Raw genomic sequence first — 20,822 nt, 5'->3', positions numbered from 1 at the left:
AAATAAAACGTTTAGTGCTCCTCGAATTTAGCGAACGCCCGCAAAACAAAACTGGACGGGCGCGTGCTTGTGAACAGTGCAAACTGTTTAACGCGAATTTAACTGTTACGCGATAATTAACATGTCACTGCCAGGTGACGGCTTGCTTAGACGTAACGGTAATCGACTAAGGCCATTATTAATTACACAATGAATAAGTGCAGTACGTCAATTATTCTATCAATCAAAACGGCTATTCGAAACTGCCATTTCATAGACCTTGAATGTTTTCGTACATTCGGTATCAAAAATGGAAGTTGAATAAAGTTTCCATCTCAATCAAGACTATCTCTTCAAAATCATTGTTTTTTGGACGTCCCCTAAAACCTCGGAATCAATATTCTTGTATGAATGCTTTTGTTAAACATGGACAATATTGATTATGTTACCATGAAAACGGTTTGCAAAACAAAATGATTTAGGTAATTAAGATTTAACGTCGCCATTATAAACCGGATGAATATAACGATCGTCTTCGAAAAGATCACTTCGTGTATTAAAACGAGAATTGAGCATGTAAACATTGATAAAAACAAAGACTTTGTTTAGTTGAACGCTGACGTCACAGCTCGCAAACGATCGTTTCATTTTAAACAATTTAACACTCGCCTACATAAATTTCAAACCAGTTTAAGATGGTCGATTACGGGCCATCTTATCAAACATGTTGTAATTAGGACTCGACATATGCCTAAAAATCAAGTTTTGAATTTTTCTCCACTAGATTACCTAATATCTAAATATAATCTCACTTTACTAAAAGCTTGCCCAACCTGGACATCGGACTTGGTGTTATGTATACATAGGCATTTCATTGATCACTTTATAATAAAAGTAAATATCTTTAACGTACAACTAACATAGTTCATCCTCGTTTCCGGTCACCGTTCTCGAAGGGCTCGACGAGTGAATTAACCCATAGACACAGCCCACTGAGTTTCTCGCCGGACCTTCTCAGTGGGTCGCGTATCCGATCCGATGGTAGATTCTGCGATGCACTGCTGTTGCTAGGGTCAGTGTTAGCAACACTCTTGGTTAGAGCCCCGTGAGTTCACCTACACGTCAAGAAGAAGCTGAAATAACCTCTCAAGGCTGTCAGCTTCGGTCGGGAAAAAAGAAACCTCAACATCGAGAGGGACGCTTATGGCTACGAGAGCATTTAACATCTCTCATGATTCTACGTCAATATAATTGAAAATTAATAATGGTAATATTCTATTTGCTGATAGGAATTCATTAAGAATAATCTATTGTGTGGTTACGTGCGTCTTTTTCCCTAGAAACATCTGGAAAATAAGTCGAAAAGATTCATTACCGTTCGCTGTTAACAATTATTTGCCTTTATCATTTTCCGCCAAGTGCCTCCGGTGTTTGTTGTGATGTCGAACTTTAGATTCTGATGTCGGTGACATGCTGACTTTCAGATATCCTCTGCGTGCAGTGCAGTGCCTCTGCGATCCTTACGATCGAGACAATTTCCTCTTATACCGTTTATTGTTTATGTATCATATGTTAAAACGAGGATTATCATATTCGAATCATAAAATATAGATGTCTTAGTAATGGATTCGATGTTTACCTTTTACACATTTCCGGGACTCATATGACGACATAGATTTACATTTTGTGTTCGTTTCTATAATATAATTTAAGTTTATTTTAATGTATGTAATATCATTGTTAAATTAAATCAATTTTAAAGTTGACGAGTTTGCGATTGTTAATAGTAAAAGTCATCATCATCTCGGCCTGCCCACTGTCTACTGCTGAAGGTAGGCCTCTTTAATCCATCTCCATTACAGCCGGTTCGTTGCCACCTGCATTCAACGTGACCCAACGATTTTCAAAAGTTCATAAGACCATCTGGTAGGTGGCCGTCCCACAATTGCTCTTGTAGGCAGACGAGCATACGGCCCACATGATGGTGAGTGGTTACCGTCGCCCATGGACTTCAGCAATGCCAGGGGCAGAGCCAAGCCGCTGCCTACCGCTTAATACTCTTTCAGTACGTGGTTTCCACTCGAGGATCTTTCCCGGTCACCGTCCTCGTCGAACCCGTCGCTTGCGACGAAGGGCTCGACGAGCGAATTAAACCATAACCACAGCCCACTTAGTTTCTCGCCGGATCTTCTTAGTGGGTCGCGTTTCAGATCCGGTGGTAGATTCTGCGAAGCACTGCTCTTGCTAGGGTCCTTGTTAGCATCACTCCGGTTTGAGCCCCGTGAGCTCACCCACTAGTTAAGGTTACGCTGAAATAGCCTCTCAAGGCTCAAAAAAAAGGAAGTTTTTAAATAAAAACAAAAGCGTTAATCGAATCGTACGCAGAATTTGTATATGCATTTATTTTTGTATTATACAAATTCTGCTTCGCTTATCGTCATAACGACTGAACTCTATTAGGATGTGGTTTTCAGCGTGTGCTGCTGATATCAACTTCGGTTTACATTGTTTGTTTCATTCAAGTCGTCGTGGCCTAAAGAAGAATCCCGCAGGCGGTTACCAATTTTTGTAATGAAATACGAACTTATCGATTCAAATCAAATCAAATCAAAATCAAAAAAAAATTATTCAACATAAATGAAAGTACATACTTGTTGAACGTCAAAAGAACTACCGCCAATTCACAAGAACTAGCCTTCATCGATTGTTTACGATTGACTTCCACGGCGAAGGAATAACATCGTGTAATAAAAATCAAACCCGCAAAATTATAATTTGCGTAATTACCTCTTGTGAGTACGCAGGGTGGTAGTATGTACCTACGTACTACCACCCTGCCTATTTCTGCCGTGAAGCAGTAATGCGTTTCGGTTCGAAGGGTGCGGCAGCCGCTGTACTATGCTGAGACCTTAGAACTTATATCTCAAGGTGGGTGACGGCGTTTACGTTGTAGATGTCTATGGGCTCCGGTAGCCACTTAACACCAGGTGGGCTGTGAGCTCATTCACCGATCTATGCAATTTAAAAAAGAAAATTTACAACAGAAGTAAGGACTAGTACAAAGGTGCGCGCTTCTGTAAGGGCAATCACACGTTTTCATGAAATAAAAGTGAAAGTATACTGATTGATTCGATAACGATAAAAATTCTGAATAAGTTCATTACGATATCACCGAGATAATACTGTTGCGCGTAAAACATAATCGGGAGATCGAGTTATTAAAAATTTACGTATGTTGCAACAATGTTAACAATTAGATGAATGCAAAGATTTGATGAATCATTTAAAAGCGGATGTTTTTTTAGGTTAAGCTATGTAGGTCGATTTGATACAGGTAGTAAGTAATAAACTATACGTTTTTTTTATCATCTCATTTTGACAGTTTGAGACAAGTTTCGTGCGGTCTTGGCGACTAGCAGTGTCTACTTATGCATACACTAGAATCATTTTGGAACAGCTTAGTTGTTGTTGTAACTTGTTGGAGTTGTCTGTATAATTGCGCCAATTATTTAGAACTGCTTTATTACATTATTAATATTTATTGTGATACAGAAAATCTTGGTACGCCTTCTAACAATAAATGTTATTATTTTTATTCCGGGTGATCCTTATGAATTAAGGATTTAAATTGCAATTGCGTCTATTTTTGTGTGCTAACAAAAAACATAGTCTGTTAAATACTATGAATACAAAATATTACAACTAATAGTATATAGAAAATAATTTCGGTATGACAGTATAGGAATTCAATTATATTTAAAAACTCTGTTTACGTACTGAACTTTAAATTGAGAGTCAGTTTTATTAAGAAAAGAATCTGTCAACAATCTTTAAAATGAGATTAACCAAAGTTATATATATTTATTTATATGTACTTTAGCAAAAGTTCGTAACTGTTAATAATTTACTAGAAAATCAACGAAAATAGAAGATTTGTATTCACGTTTATAAGGTCTATAAGTTTCAGAGTAATAGTTTAGCACCATATCGGCAATGTGCTCGTCAACCGAAGTCTAAATAAACAAAACTTCCATTTGCAGGCCTCATTTTTGTGTTCTACTCTTTTTTTATTTTTTTTATTGCCCTTGTAGGCAGACGAGCATACGGCCCACCTGATTGTGAGTGGTTACCGTAGCCCATGGACTTCAGCTATGCCAGGGGCAGAGCCAAGCCGCGGCCTACCCGGAAAATTCCCGTATTCATCGATTGTTTTCGGCACCAGCTTTTCATACTTGACGTAATTTCGATGGTTTAGTTACATTCACATTTTAGATCTTATTCAGATGGTTTTATTTTTTGAGGTTTCAATCAATTAATCGACAATTCTCATAATCAATTGATAAAATAAGTCGTTTAAATCGTAATAAATTCGTTTGCCAATTTAATAAGTAGAAGAAAGAAAAAAACGTCAGTTAGGCTACGCAGTTCTTTAAATGCAAATATATCAAAATTATAATTGCCTCACATGCTTTAAATTTTAATCTCTACCCAACATAATTTTTCATTTATGTTAAGTAATTAAGTTACAATGTAAGCAATCTGGTTCGGTAGGATTTATCCATTATGTGGTAGACAGTTAAGCCTCCCATTAATTCGTATCCTAATTTGAATAGGACAAGGTCCATTGGTCCTGAGCAGGGTTGATGGCTTTACGAGTATATCAATGAAATACGATAATAAGTGGTGATGACGTGCGACGTGCCCTTGTCTGTGGTCAAGAAAACAGATTTCCAATTAATTTGTCGCACAGCGAAATCACATATTTTACAAACAATTTCATTTTTATCAATTTTATGAATAGGTTTCAAATAAAATAATATCTACTGTTTCTTTTATCCGATCTACGATAGTCCGAAACGAACCAGCGCTCACTATCGGTCATGGTAATGTAATATTTCCTAAGTAAAATTTAACTAGCTTTCACCATTTAGTGAAAACTATTATAATCGTTTCTTATTGTTTTGGACAAATTTCATTTAACCTAGTTAACTGATTGATACTTTCTATCGTAAGTTAGCTGTTAATTATTTGGTCAATTATTATAGATATTAAAATCTGAACTATAAATTAACTCTTTTTACAATTTCATTCATCGTCATCGTTTGGCAAAGGAGATAGATTACAATCAATCAAGTTATTGAATTTGGAATAGCAGCTGTCCTATTGTAGAAACCGAAACGAAGGATTCCTATACGGCGGATGTACTGATGGACGTTATCCCGTTCGCTCATAGCTGAGATGGCCTTAGGCTACCGGATAGGAACGAAGTTCCTTATTGTAATTAATTTTAAGTTCTATTCGAGGTATAAAGAATATAAAACTGGAGGTTTCGCAACAGCCCACGGTCATTCGGTAACGTGCGAACTTATTGTGGTACACTTCATTCACGGTTGTTTGCATAAGAGTTAGTGCATTCCGCAAACGAACGCTCTGAGATCGTGGTCAATGAATGATAAAAAAATATGTTATTTTTTGTACGTTATTACAAAGTTAAGCCGTACACGGTGTGCATTACTAATAAAAATCTTACGTTACGGACGTTTTTTCCCGGTTAGGGTATCCCTACGCATCGTCCCATAAGGAACTTCGTTCCAAAATAAACGTGTTCCGTAAGCATTGCTAAAAATATTAAAACGACTTGCATAACGTGCATTTTTATTAAAACTATAAAACAGGACGTAGGTACCTTTTATCATGACCAAATTACCAGCTTTCAGTTTTAAAGGTTCATTAAAATGAACATGGTAATATATTATAACATTGAATGCGTTATAAAACATCGATTTGCACATTTTCGTTTCTCTTTATGCAATTATGCAATAAAAAAAAATGTAAAAAAAAACCGATGTGCTCCACTTGCGTTACGTTTCAACTCTGTTTATTGTAAACGCCACGGCGGCGATTCATCAACGACATTACGCATTACATCGTTGCGATATGTACCGTACTTAACAACTGTATAACGGTATAATGGGACTAAAGCGATCCGTGAATTATTATCGTATTATTATTCATCATCATCATTCTTTCCTATTACCCTCTGCTGGGATGGAGAGCTCGAATCAAATCCTTCCACTTTTTATTTATTTATTGCTTAGATGGTTGGACGAGCTCACAGCCCACTTACATCGGTCTTGGGCTGTCTGTTCTAGCTCATCCCACGTGATACCCAAGACGCCTAGTTTCTGCTCCACCGAGCGACGCCAAGTTGTTCTGGAGCGGCCTTTCTTCCTTTTGCCATACACTTTCCAGGTCAATGCTCTCTTTGATAAGTGGGTATCGGGCTTTCTCAATATGTGTCGAATCCAATGCCACTTCCGCGTATTATTATTACTTTTCTTTTGGGTCGGAGGCGAGAACTGCCACGCAGTGGGGTCCCTCGTATGCGGGAGTGTCTTCCGCTGGAACGGCGGTTTAAGCGACACAGCAACCGGCACCGAAAACGACTCTACATCGGTCATCGTAATCAGAGGTCAAGAACTCAAAGCCATATTCCGTGATGGCGATATACCGTTAAGGCCTGTATGTACGGATTGTTACTACAGTTGTGCCTATTTCTACCCTAAAACAACCATGCGCTTCTCGTGGAACAGTTCCTAAAATACACTTGCGGCTGTAAAAATCTATTAAGTTGAAATATCTAAATATCAATGCCAATCTCGATCGTAGGGGCGGGCGGTAACAAAAACTCGTTCATACTTGGCAACAATGATGTGTATGTAGTACATTCGTTCCGTCAGTTATTTTAACAAAGCGTTTAGAACTACTTCAGAAATAAATCAACGGGCACAGCGGCCGTAAGAGACCCCGTAACGATGTTGCACAAATACGGAATTGCGTCGGCTGATGTAACCAACCGCGTTTACGCACAATGCTAACGATCTGCTACTAAGTTATAAAAGCAATCAATCAGTTTTTGTTTTAAATAGCTTTTGCGAATCTTTTATAGATTTACAAACTAAGCAGTGTTTGCATGACTATTGTAACCGGTCACCGTCCTCGCCGAACCCGTCAATTGCGACGAAGGGCTCGACGAGTAAATTAACCCATAGACACAGCCCACTGAGTTTCTTGTCGAATCTTCTCAGTGGGTCGCGTTCCGGATCCGGTGGTAGATTCTGCGAAGCACTGTTCTTGCTAGGGCCAGTTTTGCAACATTCCGGTTTGAGCTTCGTGAGCTCACCTACACGTCAAGGAAAAGCCTCTCAAGGCTATCAGCATACGTATGAGAAAAAAATTTAAAAAAAGGCGTCTGGATAAAAACCTATAGTTAAATAACTAATAATAACTAAATAACTGGAAAGAAAACACGAAGGGCCATCCGGTCCCAAATAAGGATTCCCTGTGTTATGGGTACCAGAGAATAACATAACATAAATAGTTAAATACGTTTTAATATATAGATAATCACCCAGACAAAGAGCAAACAAACCTGTTCATCACACGAATGTTTGCCCGATGCGGGAATCAAACTCACGACCCGCGGCGCAACAGTCTGGACCGCTAACTACTGCACCACAGAGTCAATTAATAACGTATCATATTTTTTTCGACAGTCAATTTATAAATAGAGAATTATAATTACAATACGATCGAAGTCTACCAATTTACTGTTATTGGTGTTTGCAGAAACAGTTAATGCAATTAAATTTCAGATTAATGCGATCCGGTGGATTGTTCGTTGCGTCAAATTTTTGTGTTATCACCAGAATCGGTACGATAGTTCCTTACAATATGAATTCCGAAAACATAATTAGATTTTGACAATTTCTCTCATTTGCAGTTAATAAAACTATATTACAAATTAAATTTGTATTATAAAATAGGTTGTTTTATACAAATATGATTTATACATAGGTATACGTATTAATATCACCAATGCGGGGTATAGTCAGACCGAATTTTTAAGGCTACAAGGGTTTTACGAATGTTTTTTATTAGTAAAATAGAAAAAAAAAACAATGTAAAACATTGAAAATGAAAACAGTTTTGAATTTTTAAACAGACAGCATTTACAACAAGGGATGGCAAAACAACAATTTCCAGTAACACTGAAAAAGCGACATCACGGACGTTACGGAATCAGTTTTAAATATCCACATCCTGTCACGGCATACTCCATTTCCTTTGGTGGGATTCTTTACGTGACGCGAATGGCGTTTCATCATATGAGCGTGAGATGTTGGGAAACTCATCGATATTTATAGCACGTGTCGTGTTAGGATCAAAGACTGACCCCGTACTACGATTTCACTTCGGAGAATATTATAACATGTTCAATAATAGCTACTTTTCATGCGCTTAAAGTGTTTATTTTTTTGTAATTCTTATTTGAACAATACTAAAAAAAAATATTAAACCATCAATGATATGTGGTGGATGTTTTCAATATCTTTTTCCCTACCTATTGTCCTACCTCATACCTATTTGTCGGTAGCCTAAGGGACTATGCCAACTTCGCACGGACCGATAGGTGAGCTTGAATTACTAACACTAGCCCTAGCAAGAGCAGTGCTTCACTGAATCTACTACCGGATCGGATTCGTGATCCACTGAGAAGATCTGGTGAGAAACACAGTGGGTTGTGTCTATGTGCTAGTTCGCACGTCGAACTTTTCGCGGGAGTTGACGAGTTCGACGAGGGCGGTGACCGGTGCTTGACGAGCCTAAAAGCACCGAGAGTGGATTTTGGGATCTCGTTTTAGAAAGACACGAATGATATAAATATTCGTCGTCGTGACCTAAAGGATAACACGTCCGGTGCATTCGTATCTTGCGCTGCACCGGTGTTCGAATCCCGCAGGCGGGTACCAATTATTCTAATGAAATACGTACTTAGCTAATCTTCACGATTGGCTTCCACGGTGAAGAAATAATATCTAAATGTAATAAAAATTAAAAAAACCCGCAAAAATTGCAATTTGCGTAATTACTCTGTTACACTGTAGGTACCGCTATATAATATATGGCTATTTCTGCCGCAACGCAGTAGTAATACGTTCCATTCTGAAGGGTGGAGCAGCCTCGTAACTATACTAAGATCTTAGAACTCCATATCTCAAGGTGGGTGGTGGCATTTACGGTGTAGATGTCTATGGGCTCCAGTAACCACTTAACACCAGGTGCAATCTAAGCAATAAAAAAATAGGTTCTCTAAATTCTTATGTATGTGTATTTATGTATGAATTTACAAATCTTTTCCAGAAACGTTTTCTTCGTTTATATTCACATCACGGACTAACGCTAAAACATTTTATGATGGTTTAACTGATCATTACGTCACATGCCATAACCTTCATCAACTCTCAAAAACATCGTAAATTTATAAATCAAGGCACGCGATAAACATAAGAGCTGTTAATCACAATGTCACGCCGATCATCCGGATATATTTTCATTGTTTTTTTTTATACAGCTACTGTTTGTATTATATATAGCGTTAACCGCAATGCGGTGGCGCTTCAATGGAAATAAAAGCGCAAAAGTAAAATATTTAAAGGCTTACAATTAAAATTTCGAGATGACTTTTGAATTTTTGAATGAGGAACTTTTTTTTTTTATTGCACTTGTAGGCAGACGAGAGCATACGGCCCACCTGATGGTGAGTGGTTATCGTCGCCCATGGACTTCAGCAATTCCAGGGGCAGAGCCAAGCCGCTGCTTATCGCTTAATACTCTCTACAAGCCTCTTTTGAAGAAGGACATGTCATAGCGCTCGGGAAACACCCTGGAGGGGAGCTCATTCCATAGCCGGATGGTGCGTGGCAAAAAAGACCTCTGGAAACGCTCTGTCGATGAATGCAGCGGTTCCAGATAATATGGGTGAACTCTGCTCCGATGGCGGGAGGTGCGATGATCAAAAGGAGATGAAGGGATCATCTCAAACAATTCCTCAGAGCTAACTACAAATTCTGTTAAAATAAAAATAATAAACAAACTCTGTACCGCTGTTGTATCGATGTATTTATGTATGTCGCCAAGCAGTCTTGCTTTCCGGTTTAAAGGACAAGAAAGAGAGTTTACTTCGTATTCTGATTATCCATTACAAGGTGTACCGCTTTCAAGAACACCGTACAGGAGGTAGGTAGTTGTTACAAGACCGTAAGCTTGATCAAAATATATATATTATGATTGCATTATTATGCAATATTTTTTTGTGATGCATAATTATTTTTTACAAAATGTACTAAAAGAATTTAGAGTTTTATTACACTTTATTATATCAGTATAGATTAGTTAAGACATACATGAAAGGTCAATGTGGAGAGATTAGAAATATACATAAAATCTAAATAAAACCTTACACAAATAAAAACAAAAAAAAATTCTAAGAAAGATTTTCGTATTACGGAAACAGATAAAAAACAAACAAAAAAATATCCAGCGACTCGTAGTAAAACAAAAAACAATGTAAACAAGCCAGTGTTCGCAGCATTACCATAATAAGTCCATAACGACGTGAATTACGACCGAAAACGTGTTTACATTCACGTAAAAGGCTTTGTGACATGACTTTATCAAGAATCAAGATGCTACAATGAAGAAAAGAAACGTATAGACGACCTACAAAACAAGAGTGTATCACAAAAAACAGCGGACAAAACTATAAAATGGAATGGGCAAAGGAGAAAAAAATAATGTACAACGTTTCCGATCGACTCGGTCAAATGAACTGTCCTTCATAAATAGGGTTACCATGTATTCAAATAAAAAAATAAAAAAAACTCTTTGACTCTGATTCTATGGAACTTGAGGCGTTTGCACAATTACCTGTATGGTACATACATACACCGTATAGTAAGCTCAATGTGAGGCATGAGACAGAAATCTTGATTCCGTTGTAAACAGCTGCTCGTTGTCCTGCTCTTCAAAATATAGAAACGGAGGCTCGATGAAAGGTATTTTCAGTTCCATTACAGTTTTACGCTTGAAAAAGAGATATTGCTCACAAGGACAGTTAGTTCCTCGCTCAAGGAGAAGCTTGCGTCCGCCATCTACTACGTACTTAATCACTCGTGTTTGTCTTCATAAATTTATTTATGAGGAAAACAAGCAATAAATACAATTTGTATCTGCAAAATATTATGATATTTACAATCATCGATCAATGACAGGTTAACGGTGAGCAAAGGACGTACAATTAAACGCATAAATTGTCGATACTTTGGCAGTTTAGGAATTTTCCATGCAAAGCAAAGAACATTGATTGCACACAAGCATGCAATTGATATTATTTCCGATTAAAATGGAAGTATTTCATTACTTTGGGGGAAGCCATCGCCTTTCTCTACTTAATCCGATAAAGCCCCATTTCGCTTTAGTATGTTGGGCACGTACTGTATTCACACAATTTTTCTCTGAATAAATAAAAATTGAAAAATCGAAATAAAAACAATCTTAATCTTATTGAAACTGGAAGTTATAAATTAGAAAAAGAATCTCCAAAAAAGGGTTTTTTTTATTAAAATATTCTTCTATATTTTTTTTACTGTAGTGTACCTTAATTCAGGACTGTTCTCGCGGCATGGTAACCGTAATACAGACCGAGATGTGGTCACGACTCAGATTATCAACGTTTCAGCTCAAGGTTGCGGTATTGTAGCTTACACAATGCCACGTTACTTCACGTTAGAGAAATATTATGTATCTCATGTCCGACACATTAGCATTTTGTTAGCATAATGTTTTTGCTGTTAACGATTCTGGCCACGATTTTCACTTATTTTTTTTTTCATTTCATCAATGACAAAATTTTAGTCGTATAATGCGTGTCCTGTTTTCCTATCTACTTGTCCTACGCATTTTCCAAATAATACAGTAACAAATAATCGTATAAATCGATGTATTAGTGAGAGTGAGTCTCTTATCGACTGCAACGACATCCTGTTACATATTCACGTATACCATAGGGAAATATTCTTTAAGGCTGTATATCGGCTCGGTTATGTACATCCTTGGTATTTAGCATACCACGACCCCTAAATTTCCAATATTACTTTCCAATCTTTTGTCCTTAAGATCATTTTATTTCTAGAACGAATAAATAATCCATACTTTCATCACCGATGGTAAGTAGTACACAGTAATCACTAATCACAATACGATTGAGATTTCGAATTCGTGTCTCAAGATGAGAGCTAAAATGACTCCCAATACACAAACACCCATTTTACTCGAACGACCTTTTTAACTGCTCCCCACATCTATGTGAGTTTTTCTCAAATGGACAAATTGATTGACACGGTGTTATTAGTGAAAAATTAGTGAGTGCGGTGAAATTTCGCCATCGGGAGCGAGCTGTATGTATAATTAACATTTTTTCAGGATGGCGTGATTTCGTTAGCACTAAAAGCGAGGTCAATGACTTTCAGAAAGTACCGTAAAACACTTTGAAACAACATTTAAAGAGTTTTTGTTATTTTCCTTTTATCTTAGTTACTGAATAATGGGAATATTTTCGTCACATATAATAAATACAGTCTGTAATCTAGTAATCGTTTTGCGTTAGTAGAAAATAGATAGACTATTGTAGATGGTACCGGCAATCTGTATAATACGGTATTCTATACAATACCTAGGCAATGTATAGAATACTTAAAACGTTAAGGTAATGTATGAAATATTATGAATATTATTTTTCACACCATATTTTAATTTTAGAATTAAATATGCACATAGTATATTTGTGTATAATAAGAGAATAGCATTACGAAATAATAACCGAACAGAATGATTACAGAATTAAACAATTATGTACTTAATTTACCGAGTGTACTGTGAAAAATTGTGTTAGTTACATTGGGCGGTTTTATCGCCTAAGGCAATCCCTTCCTGCCTTCCTCCTTGTACGGAAATCCGTAAATAGAAGGGAGCGTAAAAGTAAATAATATATCTAAGCTATTTATCTTCACGTTTGACTATTTAGTAAACAGTATATATTACTTTGTACAATAGTATTAACAAAGTAATATAATGAACTTTCAAAGTACTGATACGCAAAAGACAAGACTCCAAAGAATTTAAGAGTGCTTGACAGATTTGATACTTATCATGAAAAGATTTTTTTTTCTTCTCGAGTTGAAGGAGCTTAACCACATTACGTAATACGTAATATCTCGATAAAGGGAGCTAGTGGTTTAAGAGACCGATAATTTCTGTACGAGAAAGCTATTTATCAAATATATATGTAATTCACTGACCTATTGAATATTCAGCCTGTAAATAGGCACTTCACACTAATGATTAAAAAATAAGCCACCGCGATAACAGTAACCGTCTAACATACTACTGATACGGCAAAATTGTATATTATTACATAAATAAAAAATACATGCATTAAAATGGGTCCATGGTAACCGTTTCTATGGCATTCACTAATTCCAAGAACCATTGATTGAACGTAAGTTATGTATTATTCTTATACAATTACGATGTCCAACAAAAACATAAGCACCCAGATTTCTAAGCACACTTTAAAAATACGTACTTAAAAAATATGTTAACAAAACAAGTTTTAAGTTTTAAGACACGGTGATCGTATCGCGCGATTCTATTTTAAGCGATGATCGAACTCTGCATTTTTTATCACTTCCACCCATACGCGGAGCCGTACAGACCACTAGGAGCGGTCGCATGAGTTTTTTTGACACATTTTTTACAAGCACCATTATTTTTTTGCTGTAATTTTTGGCGAAAATGTAAACACGCTTTGTTTTTAAATTTTGTGTTGATGGAAAAGTAAAATGGTCAGCAGTAAAAGATCTATCTATAAACAGTACCTATTGACCCTGTTTTAGTTATTACGGCTAAAGATATAAATCTTTACGTTTTGATATGACATTATTATTTTTGCATTTGAAAATGAAATAATTTATGTATAAAGCGCTCGTAGGTAGGTAATAAATATAAGCAAACATTAAATCAGCAAAATAATTCATATCAAATTTTCAAATGTCTTTCGTGACTATCACCGCCATCTATGTGTTGAAGAAGGAAACAATAGTTTCACTGATCTACAATAGACTAGTGCCATCTTCCGAAACAGTTGCGAACGATTTACTTACAATATTGCTTTAACGAACGTCCAGGACTATTTTCATTGGGTTATCAGAATCTAAATGATTACACGCACAGAGCACTTATAAATACCTCATGTTCAGCCCTCTATTATAATATACGTGTCAGCTTTTTTTGATCGACTTTTGGCAATATTAAGATGAAACCAATTTACGAAAGAACCCAAATGTGGAAGTACTTATTACGTTGTAGTTATCATAAGAAACTAAGTTTGTTTAATATATAATATGAGTGACCGAGCTCATGGTACATGTTATGTAGTTACTAGAGCTGAAACACATCATTATCTAATATATAAAATTCTCGTGTCACAGTTTTCGTTGCCATACTCCTCCGAAACGGCTTGACCGATTTTGATGAAATTTTTTGTGCTTATCCGGTATCTATGAGAATCGGCCAACATCTATTTTTCATCCCCCTAAATGTTAGGGGTAGTCCACCCCTAAATTTTTATTTTTATTTGGACATTTTTTTTTGTTAGAATGAGGTATTATGTAGTTGAATGAGGTTTTGTTATTTTTATTATATATTTCCTCATCGTTCACAGCACTACATACCTCTTTCACTCATTTACCACATCCTGACACACTTACAATAAGTTAGTTTTTTTTCTACACTAGAAATTCCCTAAAAATCTTATATATGGCAAAACAATGTTTGCCGGGTCAGCTAGTATTGATATATTTACGAGTATGTGCGACTCTTAACGTACCTATTTAAACTTTATAATGTGTAGAAAAAATTATAATTAATTATCTATCACTTTTTTAGACTTCGTGTTTATTACTAAGGTTGCTCTGTTTGAATTATTTTATTCGTGATTTAGTTCGTTTCCTGTATTTGTTCTAATAAAAGAATGGTTTTCGTCGTTACATGTGAATATGGAAACCAGAGCGTGAAACTACATGCTTAAAGTGGGCCAGGGTCAGAAATTACAGGCTATCACGACGGGCTATCAGAGTGTGTGAGAAAGTTATCAGGGAACCGGCAGTTGACTTGAAAGCCTGGACCAGGTTGACCACGAGTCAAAACTGTTCAGGAAGACACCGTTACCAGGTTAACTGCACGCCGAAACCGAATGATGTAACCTGGTCTGGCCTTGTTCTGCCCCTGGCATTGCCATGGGCGACGGTGACCACTCACCATCAGGTACCTCAACCTATATAATTCACGTTACGGCGAGCCTTTTAAAAAATTTTATTTTATTTTATTAAAACAACGAATACAATTTGTATAGGTTACCATAATTCAGATATTTTACGTTTACATAGTTTCTCAGTGGTACAATTTTCAACAAACGGGGTTATGTCGTAAAACGTATTTAATCATTTTAGGTGAAAATTACTGTAATGATTCAAGAGTACAGAAAAGAACGAATGATTAGGTTGATTTAGAATTTAAATAGTATTGGTCATCTCAACAATGTAACTTTTCACAAAAAATATATTTAAGCACTAATACAATTTTAAAACTTGGTGCTGTCAGAGCCACCTGGGAGTGGATTTTAAAACTAAGTGTTTCGCTCTGTGAAGCGACATCTAGCGTTCCTTCGTTTAAGTAAAATATATTTCTAAGAACACTGTAGTTAGTTTTAGCTGTCCATTATAGATGGCGCTGCGGTACATTACAGATTGAAACATCTTTATGCGGTGTCGTGTCGATGTTTTTTTTATATACTATATTTTAAGAGAATAAAAAAGGTTGGGTATGATAAAAAAAACCTAATATTTATATAATGTACAATGGATGATAATCATGTTTGACATACTTGGCTAAAAAAATATAATTAAAAAAAAGCCGCCCGAACAGGGACTTGAACCCTGGACCCTTGGATTAAAAGTCCAATGCTCTACCGACTGAGCTATCCGGGCTCACGTCGGTAGGACTAAAATACCAAAACACTATCTGTGTGAACTTTTTGTTGCTCACTTTAATTTTAACCAATAATTAGGTATAGTTCGGAGATTTATCTTTTTAATAAATAATAAATATGTACCAGTATTACATCATTTGATTTGCCATATATATTAAAAAGTGAAATTTAATTTCCATTACAATCGAAATAATCCTACTTTGATATATGTTTCCCATTAATAAATAAATAGTAATTTTATTTTATCCAAGAAAGTGATCATTATAGGTATAAAACCAGTAGACTACAACCAACCAGTCCGTTTGGGTGAATTTAGTCACAAGTTATGTTACAGCCACTCGACGCTAGATGGCGGTGCTAGTGTCAGTTTTATAATAGACATGTTTAGTGAGATTTTTATAACAAACGTGCTCTAATACGCAGTAGTCCAATTTTAATTTGTGTCAAGTTTAATGACGTATGAATGATCTTGATAAGGTTAATAAAGACTTGAAATTTATTTTTAAAGTAATGGGTTTAGAGTAAACAATAAACATGTAAGGTGATTGTAGTGTAAAGACAATCGTTAGAAAAATAAATAAAAATTAATGCGAGCCTTGCCAACAAACCATGTATGTAGAACTTCAAACCCTGAGGACGGTCTGCTGTCGTGGGCTTCTCTTGGCGGGGCACAGGACAATACACAAGTCAAAGGCCTAGAGAGTTATTTCATAACGCCATTCATTTTTTTTTTTCACAAAGGCCAATGAACTTCAGGCGCACCTTGCGCGAACGCTGTCAAATTGCATTGTCGGCGCAAAACTGCACAATGTAATGTACTGAATGACGTTATGATACATTCATACATACACACACAAACACACATGTACAATTTAAACATAATAACAATCCTTTGAATAACGAAATCAAGTTCCGTTGCTCGTTAAATATATACTATACCTACATACTTGTTGTGCTAATTTTACACAAAGCCTTTTAGCACAAGTCGATTCCGTGAATCATATAGTTTCCTAAAAAAAAACATTAAATCTTAAAGTTACGTGTCAATCGGAATTCGTTAAAACATTGCATTATTTTTTGGAAATTTTATATAAGGATTCATTTCTCGCTACTAGTAAGGTCTTTTTACCTGATCCAAATCAATAATGAGCTTTATCGTGCAAAGGGATCGCTGTTTTTATTCTATCACAATAGAACGAACGGAATGCACCCGGCACATTGTGATTAATGTTCATTCATTCATTCATAGATTCTTAGATCTATGGAGCAACGAACCAGTGATAAATATAATTTAAAGGTGACAACTACAGAGAATTATGATTAGTTTTATTCCTTTCAATTTCAAAACCGTTCAAATTATGAAGAACTAGCGACCCGCCCTCGCTTCGCTTCGGAAATTGTAATTTATTATTGATTTCTCCACTATTTAATGGATGTTATTATACAAATGTTTTATACTATGTAGTGATGATGCGCTAAACACGCACCGAATCGAAAATCTTCTCATTTTTCATAAGAAATCGCTTAGAACAAGAATGCAAATAATAACATAAAACTATCTGTTCTTGAACGTGTTCACCGAAGCCAACATCGTGAATCAGTCGACAAAACGAATTAAAATATTTGAACATCTAATTTTAGGAAGGATTGAATTAATCGAGAAACCTAATTTAACGTTTTTTTTTTTAAATAAGAACGCGAATGTCAATAGACCGAAACGTTTCATATTTAAGGCAAAGTTGATTCAGGGCCATCGACAAACGAAATAGGTCGATTATAAAAAAAAAAGTATAATATGCAACGTGACACACTAATGAACAATCAGACAGGAAGGAGAGACCTTACTAGAAACGATGAGTATTGTTTTGTTATAATATCCGATCGACTTCCAACTTCATCTTGGTGACGTATTGAAAGCATTGACATTCAAAACGAATGCTTTCTACATATTGATTAGGCTCGGGGCAAAAATATCAACCATCGGATAAGTTTTTCATCAAGTAACTGATGAACCTGACTGAAAGGACTTTGTTTTTGTACTGTTAAGTTCTATGCTTGTATTTTATATCATAGGTATAATCTTTGTGACGGTTTGTTTTATACAGAAAAGTTTGAATAGTTATCATTGAATCTAAAAATAGAACTTGTTCACATGTTCTAAATAATAAATAATTAATTTTAAATACTATTCAAATTCGAATTACTTATTTAGCTTAGTTTTAACTTAACTTGCTAGTAAAATGCTATGTACTTCCAGTTTCGATATTCACATTTTTTTATTGTTTTTTATTGCTTAGATGGGTGGACGAGCTCACAGCCCACCTGGTGTTAAATGGTTACTGGAGCACATAGACCTCTACGACGTAAATGGGCCACCCACCTTGAGATATAACTTCTAAGGTCTCAGTATAGTTACTCACATGTTAATAACTACAGTTTTTTTTTGGAGTTTTTACGATTACATTACTTCTTGAAATTGAAATTGAAGTTTTCTTATTTTTATATAAAATCCATCCTAACACAATCTCTTAAATTTTAAAATCAATGTTTTGATTGTGTTAAAACAGTCGAGGAATGCAGATAAATTTAAAGCACGCGATTAAATGGTAAAGGCGAATTATACTTATCAATTATTACGCAGTGCGACTTGTATTTGATTACTGCTTTACGTAGGTAGCTAGCTATACACAAATTCATGTTTTTAATGGACGTAATTTATTGTTTTTATCACATGACAAAAAAATATTTTTTTTTCTTTTAGTATTTTATTGGTATTCTAAAGCTACTGAAATAGGATAGATTTAGATCCGATCGTTTTGCAAACTGTTTTATCATTTCAATAAGTCACCAAATATGTTGTTACTTTTATCGTAATGAATGACTCACGGTGTCGGTGTGCGTCGCAGACAATCATAGTACCTGTAACACACAAAAAAAAACAACATTACTACAAACTCATCGGAAATATATGTAATTAAAAGTACTTTTAAGCCTTAATCTCAGTTTTTACGAATAAAAGTAGTTTTAATTATGTCTACGACTCGCTAAATTCGAAGAAAACATTTTTCTAAAATAATATTATTTAACGTTCTTACATTCTAGATGTTTCGGTACTCTAAGAGAGTTTGTTCACTTCGCTGAATCAAAAAGAATAGCAGTTGAATGAGAGCTTATCAATCAATCAATGAATGATGCGAAAAGACTCTGATGGTAGGACCTCATGTGAGTCCGCACGGGTAGGTACCACCATCCCGCCTATTTCTGCCGTGAAGCATTAATGCGTTTCGGCTGGAAGGGGGCAGCCGTTGTAACGATACTGAGACCTTAGAACTTATATCTCAAGGTGGGTGGCGTATTTGCATTGTAAATGTCTATGGGCTCCAATAACCACTTAACACTAGGTGGGCTGTGAGCTCGTCCGCCAATCCAAGCAATAAAAAAAGGGCAATATTGCTGCAATCCTTATAAACATTACTGAATTAATATAAATTAGATGATAAATATTTAGATTATTAAGTTGAAATAGAAGACAACGACCAACAGATGTCTTCGATACTCTTCATAACTAAAATCAAGAAGCTAGTTTCCGAAACGATTCCGAAATAAAATGGATGAAATGATTACATTTATTTACAGTTTGAAGTCCATCAGTGTACTGTACTGGAAAAACTTCACAAGTGATTGCTTGAACAAGCAAACGTGCCACTTATCGAAAAACTACGTATAATAACCCCTATCGAAAACTGGAACGATAACGGTTACACAAAACTTAATTGTGTTATGTAAATTAATTAACGAAAAGGAAACATACTGTCGTAATTTCACATTATCAGTGAGGGCAAGATTATAATGAATAACTATTGTATAATATGATGTATCGAATAGGTAGGTGGGTACGCTTATGCATCAAGATAATATTATTTCAGACGTCGTGAGGCTAGAAGTTCAGAATCGTCAAATTTATGAACATCTAGCTTACATCAAAATTTGAACTATAGTAGGTACATTCGACGTTCGTTCTTATATCCTTTTACACCTTTAATAAAGTACTTTCCGAGTTATGTACTACGTGCATGAAATATCTTAAAAAAGTATGGCCTTGTTTACTACAAACGCTTTAAGGATAATTACGACTATTATTGTTTCATTGCTTTCATAATTTTGTTCCAATGAAATTAGATTTACTTCATTACGTTACATAAAAGTATTCATTCTTTAAAAATATTGGATTGCATTTTTTTCTGACCTATTCGATGGTAGCCTAAGAGGCTATTCCAGTTACGTCCGAACAGGTAGGTGAGTTCACTCACGGGCTCAACCTAAGAGAATTTGCTAACACTAGCCCCAGCAAGAGCAGTGCTTCGCAGAATCTACCACCGGATCGGAATCGCGACCCACTAAGAAGATTCGAGGAGAAACTCAGTGGGCTGTGTCTATGGGTTTGTTCGTTCGTCGAACTCTGTCATAATCGACGAGTTCGACGAGGATGGTGACCAAGTGCTTGTGAGGTCTAAAAGCACCTGCATTTATTACATTTTGCTTAAACTCAAAACTCATTTTAACGGCATCAGCGTACTGAACAGAAAACCGAAATTTTCCTTAGCAATTCCTATTTTTACTTTTCCTTCCTGATACAATCATTTGTTGTTCTAAGCACTGAATGCAAAAATTATAATTGACTTGACAAACATCCCGATTCTTTTGTCAAACATTACACACATGTCCTTCTAAATTGAACTCAAACACCGCATTAAAAATCGAAAGTGTCACAATTCATATTATAATCAGTACTACAAATAGCTCTCATGAATGGATACATCATATTATAGTAATGTGAATGAACCGGATCGCAGCGATATCGGAACACCGATACTCGCGGTCGGCAATTTGTTAT

General features: G+C 35.8%; 1 protein-coding gene and 1 non-coding gene across 8 annotated transcripts in view; both read right to left on the bottom strand.

The window, feature by feature from the left end:
- The window catches only part of LOC114242131 (uncharacterized), a 172,461-nt gene that overhangs the window by 107,147 nt on the left and 44,492 nt on the right, over positions 1 to 20,822 (bottom strand). For 4 of the 7 annotated variants that reach the window (XR_016323063.1, XM_089727247.1, XM_089727246.1 and 1 more), the window contains one exon: positions 18,815 to 18,847. The exons of the other annotated variants lie outside the window; for them this stretch is intronic. Coding sequence is in view for 3 of the 4 variants with exons in the window: in XM_089727247.1 (XP_089583373.1) it covers positions 18,815 to 18,847 (33 nt within the window). In the remaining variant the exon portion in view is untranslated. The remainder of the gene's footprint in view (positions 1 to 18,814; positions 18,848 to 20,822) is intronic. 7 annotated transcript variants of the gene reach the window in all.
- TRNAK-UUU (transfer RNA lysine (anticodon UUU)) lies at positions 15,854 to 15,926 on the bottom strand. The gene has a single exon. It is a non-coding gene; the product is annotated as a tRNA-Lys (tRNA).

This window comes from Bombyx mandarina, chromosome 05, assembly GCF_030267445.1.
Source record: "Bombyx mandarina strain Sakado chromosome 05, ASM3026744v2".
Taxonomy (NCBI): Eukaryota; Metazoa; Arthropoda; class Insecta; order Lepidoptera; family Bombycidae; genus Bombyx; species Bombyx mandarina.
This window is presented reverse-complemented; position numbering and strand designations above follow the sequence as displayed.